Source organism: Anomalospiza imberbis, chromosome 3, assembly GCF_031753505.1.
Source record: "Anomalospiza imberbis isolate Cuckoo-Finch-1a 21T00152 chromosome 3, ASM3175350v1, whole genome shotgun sequence".
Taxonomy (NCBI): Eukaryota; Metazoa; Chordata; class Aves; order Passeriformes; family Viduidae; genus Anomalospiza; species Anomalospiza imberbis.
Genome location: NC_089683.1, coordinates 81,698,713 through 81,706,903, shown reverse-complemented (window position 1 = coordinate 81,706,903; position 8,191 = coordinate 81,698,713). Strand labels below are relative to the sequence as shown.

At 46.1% G+C, this 8,191-nt stretch overlaps 1 protein-coding gene and 1 long non-coding RNA gene across 2 annotated transcripts in view; one reads left to right on the top strand and one right to left on the bottom strand.

Annotated features, from left to right (window-relative positions):
- Positions 1 to 747: 747 nt before the first annotated feature.
- On the bottom strand, positions 748 to 2,274 carry LOC137471246 (uncharacterized). Its single transcript, XR_010997477.1, has 2 exons — positions 2,135 to 2,274; positions 748 to 1,504 (listed from the first exon to the last, which is right to left on the bottom strand). It is a non-coding gene; the product is annotated as an uncharacterized lncRNA (long non-coding RNA).
- Positions 1,504 to 8,191, top strand: part of KIF26B (kinesin family member 26B) — a 285,582-nt gene continuing 278,894 nt past the window's right edge. The window contains exons 1-2 of the mRNA XM_068185364.1: positions 1,504 to 1,819; positions 2,075 to 2,476. Coding sequence (XP_068041465.1) covers positions 1,757 to 1,819; positions 2,075 to 2,476 — 465 coding nt within the window. The 5' untranslated portion in view covers positions 1,504 to 1,756. The remainder of the gene's footprint in view (positions 1,820 to 2,074; positions 2,477 to 8,191) is intronic.

Here is an 8,191-nt window from a genome sequence, read left to right as displayed (position 1 = left end):
CGGCATTTCCCTGCCTTACCTTGTCATCCCTCTCACGTCTGCCTACGGAACAAACCACGGGATCTCCGCATGCGGATTTATGTGAAACCTATTCACATGCAACAGCAGCTGGGGTGCACCTCCTTTGTTTGCCCGTTTGTTCCGCTTTTTGGGGTCACCTATGTAAACGCAAAACGCACTACGATGCAGCCTGGTTATCTTGGAGGGCATCACTTGTGTCAGCTTTAGATTAAAGCTTTCCTAAACACATCAGGAATGGCTGTTCCTCTCTCAGAATGACAACATAGTGAAGTAAAAACACAACAGAGCATTTTACACATCTTTACTTCTGGTAGAGTATCTGGAAAGACATGCAAGCACTGGGAGATTCCTTGCTCAGCGATTCAGCAGGCTGGTTTTGTTTCCTCATGGCTGTTGTGGCCCAGGTACACTAGGGATGCTGGAAGGATGCATTTATATGGAAGTAACAATAGGAGGTTGGGAAGGTGGATGCAAGTCCCCTGTGTGTTCTGCCCTCTCAGTTGCATCAACCTATCCATGTTATGATCCTATCAGGGGATCTGGCATTTAGCTCTTTATTGCCTCCATTTCTGAGAAAATTACCAACTCGTTTTGAGGGGGAAGATTTATTAGAGATGATTTTTCTATCTACAGGATTTGAAATAAAAAAGGATATGTAACAGATACACATGATCAGCAAATGGAAATCGTAATTAGAAAGGAAAGATTAGCAGAGACACAAGTCTGTAGAATTTTATTGTTAAGAGATCAATTTATTATGCCCTTGACTGCATGTTAAATTAATACACGTAAAATTACAACATGGAAAAGAGATGCCAGTGACTACCATAAATACAGCTTGCTTTTTTTCCCTAGTTATTTAGGGAGGATTGGGAACACTTGTGAAATCACGTTCATTAAAGCCTGAATAGAGGCAATAACCAATAACTAGGGTGGAAGCAACAAGGTTCTCCCCCCTCCTCGCACCCACCCGCCCTTTTCAAGAATGGGGGGAAACCACAGACGTCAATCAAGAAATACTGCAAAATAAAATGGACCCTCCCGGCAGCCGAGGCATCGCGTAGAGTAGTGGTGAGTCTCTGGCAGTCTGCTGTCAGCCTCCGGCGCCGCCAGCCCTGCAGCTCCGCCGCTGACCGGGGAGCGCACGGGGCTCCGCAGCCCGGGTCTTCCCTTCCCTCCCTTCCAAAACTGTCAGGCACAAATGGGCAGGAGGATATTGGCTGCCAAGGGCGCGGAGGCTCCTCCCAGAGCCTGGATCCCGATATTTTTGGAGGATTTCTTCTAACTCAGTTACAAACCTTAGCGAAGGGAACAAGTTGCCGCTGTAGCGGAGGCAGAAAGCTCCTCTGCTTGGGAGAGCGCGGGTCTCGCTCCTTCTTTCGCATTCCCAAGGCTACCTTGGATGCTTCACCTCACTTGCGGATGAGAGCTGTGCTGCCTATCGGGGGGAAGGGAGGGGGGACCGCTCCTGATTTGGATGTTGCTGTTTCTGTGAAAACAAGGGTTGTAAGGGAATGAAAAGGGAGACAATGAAGAAAAACCGACCGGGAGAGAACCCCAGCCCCAAGCGTTTTTCCGAGAACTGACGGGTGTTTTGGGGCTGAGCGATCCCGTCGGAGGCGGCGGAGGGAGCAAGGCTGCCCGCTCCGCGGGGGACTTCCCGGGACCGGCTATTCCCTTCGGATGCGGACTGGGAGACCTGTAGGAAATTCTCCCGCCGCCCTGCGAAGCCACCATGAATTCAGTGGCTGGAAACAAGGAGAGGATTGCGGTCACGGCGCGGAGCAGAAAATACGGGGTAAGTTGTCGGCACCGGGGTGGCTCGGAGCGCTGGTCGCCACGGTGCCGGTGCTCCTGCGCCTCCCTCCCGGCGGCTGCAAGCGATCGTCTCCCGGCCCCGCGCAACTACCGCGGTGCGGGGCGGCGGCGGCTCGGGGCGCCCCGCGGAGGCGGGCGCGGCGCGGGGGCCACCGCGGGCGCGGAGCGACCGAGCGAAACTTGCCGGCGCCGCCGGGCCTCCCTGCCTGACCCGCTGCTCCTTCTCCCGCTCCAGGTGACCGACCCCTGCTCCCCCACCAAGCCCGCCGCCCCGTTCTCCCCCGAGAGCTGGTACCGGAAGGCGTACGAGGAGTCCCGGGCGGGCGGTCGCCCGGCGCCGGAGGGAGCTGGCTCTGCCCTGGGCTCCTCCGGCACCCCGTCCCCCGGCTCTGGCACCTCTTCGCCGGGCTCCTTCACCGGCTCGCCGGGACCCGCCTCGCCCGGCATCGGCACCAGCTCCCCCGGCTCCCTGGGCGGCTCGCCGGGCTTCGGCACCGGCTCGCCAGGCTCCGGCAGCGGCGGCGGCTCCTCGCCGGGCTCGGACCGCGGCGTCTGGTGCGAGCACTGCAACGCCCGCCTGGCGGAGCTGAAGAGGCAGGCGCTGAAGCTCCTCATCCCCGGGCCCGTCAGCAGCAAGGTGAGTGCGGGGCCGGGGGAGGCGGGGGAGTCCCTGTGCCCGGAGCGGCCCACAGCAGCCGCCGGGGCTGTCGGCCACCTGGGCTCCCCGCTGCCGGTGTCACCGCCGAGCGCTTTGCGGTTTATTTGTGTTCTCTCCCTTCTTGGTCTTGTTCCCTTGTTCCATACCCTCCTGCTTCATGTGGAGCAGCGTGCCTCTATCTCCGGAGGGTGGCTTGGCTTCAGGAGAATCTGTGACAGTCCTTCCAGCTTCTTTTCTCCATCTTTCATTGTGTTATTGTATTGACAGTGATTCGGTGCTATTTCCTGAGCGGTGTGGTTTTTTTCTTTTTTTTTGGTAGGGGTAAGTAAGGGTGGGAATACGACATCGGAGTCACTGGTCCCTTGCCCTTTTGCTGTATTTGATTCCTACAGGATGGATTTACAGATAGTCCTTAGACTTGTCAGACAACTTAGTAGTGAGGTGTGTACGTATGGTCTGATGCCAGTGGTTTCTACTTCCACTGAGGGAGAAAACCTTCTGTATCTCCGGGTTCACATGAGGCATTGAAATGCTGTGTGAGCCCAAAGGTCACTCAGTGAGGCTGTGGCAGACCATGGCATTGAATCCAGTTCTCCCAGGTGTCTTTAGCAGAAGGATAACTTGGTGATGCTTCTCTTGTAGAGAAGTGCCAGATTTTCTTTTTATTCCAAATAAGACTTGAAAATGCTTGAAGCTGCTGGACTCTGAACGTTGGGTTGAATAATCCTGTGCTGAAAGAGGATGTAACCATTGCTGACATTTGGTCTCACATTTTAAGAGCTGAATACAGTTGGAAACCTGCTTTACCTCTCTTGGAGTATTTGGTACCTTCAAAGGCATACTCTGAAATTCCTTGGTTTTGTTTTGTTTGGGGTTTTTTTTTTTTCCTTTTTGTTGTGCATATAAGATTAAGGCTAACAGCCCTAAAGGAGTGACCAGCAGCCCTTGGCTGACCTCATGCTACTAAAATAGTAAGCATTGGGTTCCTCCATAGCAACCCTGTGAGCGTTGTATTGTGAATGGGTCTGCAGCTCCTGGAATGTAGTACAATGCAATTTTGTTTGCCTTGTTGGGTCCAGGTACTATCAAATGATAATATTTACTCTTCCACTTCAAAGAATTTTCATTAGTGGTTACAATAAAGAGGTATCATGGAAGAGAGCCGACTGCTGGGAGAGGGTCCCTGGTACTGCTGTTGTGTTGTACTCTCCATGATTTATTTATGTGCTCTTTGAGAGGGAGCTGGTGCTCTCATGAACAAAAGACTCAAGGGCTGGTTGTTACCTTGTCTCAAGAGCTGACTTAACTGAATTATTCATGAACAGGGAAAGGTGGATCCACCAAATTTAATAGTAAATTTAACCATTAATACATGGTTGATTCACTTTAAAGTGGCCCTGTACCAAAATCTTGTCAAAATTCAGGCTGTGTGATTTGACAGTAGTTACCAGCTGTGAGTATAGGTGGGAAATCACTGATACAGATATGGAAGCCATCAGAATAAGTGAGAATTAAGGGTAGAGGGGAGGATGAAACTAACATCAAGGCAAGGTGTTAAATAGAAATTGACTGATTTTAGTCCTGTAAATGTTTGCAGAGGGTTCCTTTATTGCAGTAGTGATTGACATTGCCCATCCTAGCCTTCCTGACAGGTTACCCTTGTGTTTCTGCTGCTGTTTGTTCTGCTGTTCACTTAGTTTAGCTGATGGTGTTGTACAGACCAATCTTTATTTATATCAGTAGCATTTTAGCCTTCTTACCTATGTTCCTTTTGTTCTTCTTATGCCTCCTTTCCAAACCTTCCGCTTCTGTAGGAGTGCCACTGACAGAAGTGCTGTCCAATCTGTGCGTTTAGAAGCAAGGGAGGAGGCACAAGTAAGGTGGTCTCCATGGGCATGGGTGACCCTCTCCCTCTGCCCTATTTGCTATGCTTAATAGTACTTGCAGGCTCAATCGTGTTGAGGTATTCTTGTTGAGTTGTGAGCTGGCACACAACTCCTTTTTGTGGTGGGTGCTGCTGGCTGTGACTGTTTGCAGAAGCATCTTTCTCTCATCCTTTCTGGCTTGTGACTGTTAAGAAATTTCTGGGCTTGTCATTTTTGCCTTCAACAGGTGCTGCCCAGCAGAATGAGGCTCTGGTCTGGATGATGTGGGACACAAACATCACGGCTGGTGCCATTGACTTCTTTGGATTGGGTATACTGTGGTGGTCTTAAAAGTCTTTTTTTTCTGTTGTAATGGGGTAGCCTTATCAGTATCTGCTTTGAGGAAAGCAAGGTGTTGGCATGGGCTCTGCTACTTCAGTCAGGGCCTGTGAGCTGCCTCTAGTAACACTCTGGGCATCCCTTCTGAGGGTGAGATGTACAGGATTTCTCAAAAATGTGGAAACCTGTTTGTGTCTGGGGAAAATGGCTTTGGTTTGGATTGAGACTGAAGTCTAACCACACTGTGTCAATGTAGCTGGTATTTTTTCAGGGTCCTGTGAGGTCTGCTCTTGATTGCTGCTATGGAAATAGAGGCTTTTTGAGTGTGAAATGGATCCTACCACTTGAATGAAGTGGAAGAAGGAGCAGATCATATTCCTGATTCTGGATATTCCCTCAGAACGTGCAAAACATCCTACAATTCGAGACTGTGGTGCCCACAGGACACAGCTAATTAGTGATATTCCTTTATTAGAACTATTAAATGAAGCATTTCAAATGTCTGTAGCGAGGTCTGGCATATTTTCTGTTGTTGCTGTTGAAGACAGCCTAGTATTATGGTATTATAAGTACAGTCTGTAGCACCTGTTTCCCATTTATGCTGTATTTAGAAATGCTCATCATCTGGGATAATGTGTGTTGCAGAGCAAGCAGAATATGAGAGTATCTGTGTTTTAATGTGTATCTAGTAGCAGATATTGGAATCTGCAGTAACCAATCCAAATGTGAACCTACATTGATATTTCTGACAGTGTGCAGTCATGTAAGGTTTGTATATATCTGTCAAGTGTAATAGTGTGCTTAATTGCTTTATAAACAGACCAGGCTTTATGCATGAAGATATGTACTGAAGCTTTTCATTTGATTGAGAAAAAGCCACACTTTAGCTAGAGCAAACTGCTTCTGACTAGGTCATTGTTAGTGTTGAGGTGTTTAGCTTTCCATTCTAAATAGAAACATTCTCTCCTAATACATCAACAGGATGAAATTTTTTTTTTTTTGAGGCACAAAGGTGAAGAGCATGTAATTATAGTTACACTAATTTATTTTAGCCATTTAAAATGCCAGGTTCCCTGCCAATAGTAAAAAGAATAGTGCTAAAAGCTTATTGTTTCTTTTTCCTCCTCTTGTGGTACAGATGTGACTTAATGATGTTCAGCAATTACGTGCATAGAAGGGGTTATATTTTATGTGAATTAAATCTTATTGTAACCCCCAAGCGAAACAGGCCTGTGGGAATTGACTAGCACATGTGGTTGATATAGATGCACACTGGAGTTTGTGACTGAGGGCGTCTTGGAGCTTTAGGTGCCTGTTGTTTGTGGGGTTCATGTTGCATGATGATAAAGATTATCTCAGATTACTAATACAGGTTTATTTTTTATGCTAAGCTTTTTCTTGGGCTATATTTTTAGAAGAACATCAGACAGAGTTCTAGTATAGAAATTTATGGCATCATACTCCCAAATGTATCAAAATTTCTGTGAAATCTGTTTTGAATTCAAACCTGTGATATCACCTGTCTTCAATGAACACCTCACAGGCATCTAACAATTGAAAAGTTGCTGTATTGCTGTGTAACAAATTATATTGTGTGCTAATAATCCATGGAATGCTAATGAGAATGCTCACAAGCTGACAGTTATCAATTTGTTAGTATGTGATTCCAAAAATCCTGAATACAGCCTTTAAACTAAGCTAATTTGAGTGTGTAGACATAAATTGCTGCCTGGGCATATTGTGATTGGGTCAGGAAGTAAGAGTCTACTATAAATGGTGAGGATGGATAGCACTGACATTGTTAGGTGGTTTATATTGTGGACCTCCCCTTACCTAAAAGTCTGTGCTTCTAAAAATTGGGTAAATTCTGAGCACACTCTTTTCCAACCCTCTGAGCTCAGGAGGGAAGGAAAGAGCTAGCATTCAGGGTATGGTTTTGTTTTGGTATTTTTTAGTATTTTTTGCCCATTTACTGGCACTATCTGTTGATTTTTTTTTTTTTTTTTTTTTGGTTTGTGTTTTTTTTTTTTTTTGGGGGGGGGGGCTTACATATTGTTGAATTAGTATTCTCATTCAGTGGTCAAAGTCTTGACTCATAATTATTAATAACGAAGAAAGCCCTGAAGCTGACATAATGAAAAATAGGTTTCTGTTAGCTGGTAGCTACTTTAGAAACATTCCCAGTAGAGAAAGGACAGTAATAAACCCTTCCTCAAAGCTTAGCAAGTGGCAGAATAATGAAATTTCATTTCTGTCCAGACCTTTAATTTGTGAACAAGCATGGCCAGTCTGTATAGTGACTTAATTCTCTGTGCAGAAAAATCTCAGGCACCTAATCATTTCATCCCAACTCATTGTAAAGCAGATAGGATTATTGCATTAGAAATGTGATTTTAAATGGCCCGCGGCAGTAATTTGTCAGCATTTGGGAGGATTAACTCTATTAAAGTTTAGGCAACAACAACCATTCTTTTGTGTTGCATCACAGGTCACAATGCTAAACATTTAGCATAACTCATCTGTGAATCTTCTTACAGTTGTATGCTTCCTGGCAAGTTGGGAAACTGCGCTACTTCACTTACACTGAAATTACAGCTGCTTGCAGAGGTCTAGAGGAGGCAAATGGGTATGCCTTTGCTGCTGATGACTTAATGTAAGCCCTTTTCTAGGAGCAGCTGGAAGTCTTGCCGCTGCAATCCACAGTGTCAACATGTGAAATAATATAACTATTTCTTTTGAGCTTGCAAATGTCTTTGAGGTAAGGGTGAAGATGCTGTGTGGTAAAGACTGCTCTTTAGGAAGCTGTCAAGGCCATTAGCTCTGCAGCTTTCTCTATGGGATGAAAAAGGCTTGTCATTACTAAGTGCATTGCAAATTAGAAACTGGCCTATGGTTATATTTCGTGAATTGAAACTATAGTGTTTCCTATCAGAAAAGAAAATACTTTTAGACCACAGACAACTGTTGAGGGTGAAGAGGGAAGTATTGAGGAAGTAAGTCTCCAGGGAGGAGAGTATTGTTTCTTTTTTTGTATAAAGACTTGCCTGTGCTTCTGAAAACATTGTGCTCAGATATACAGAGTTAATGCTGAGTCTTTAATTGGCCTCTTCATATGCTGGGTAATGAAATGTCTTCAAGATATTTTATGCATGCCATGAATGCTGCACTGATGTCCAAAATCATCTTGTATCTTCAGGTAGTCTTACATTTCCTTAGAAGTAAATGTTGCAATATCCACAGAAATCTTGTATAATAAGTATAGGACTTTGGCGTGTGGTTTTGGAAGGGGAAAAGGAACAAAGATTGTCCATCTGAGTTCCCCAGACAGTGTTTGAAAAAATGTCACACATTACCAGTGTGGTCCATGGGCATGTAATGGGAGTCATGCCGGCATCAGCAGATTATTAGAACATTGCGGGGCTGAAAGACACGGTAGTTTTGCCACATCAGCAGCACATAGCCTTTGACATCATGTAATTGGGGTGCTTCC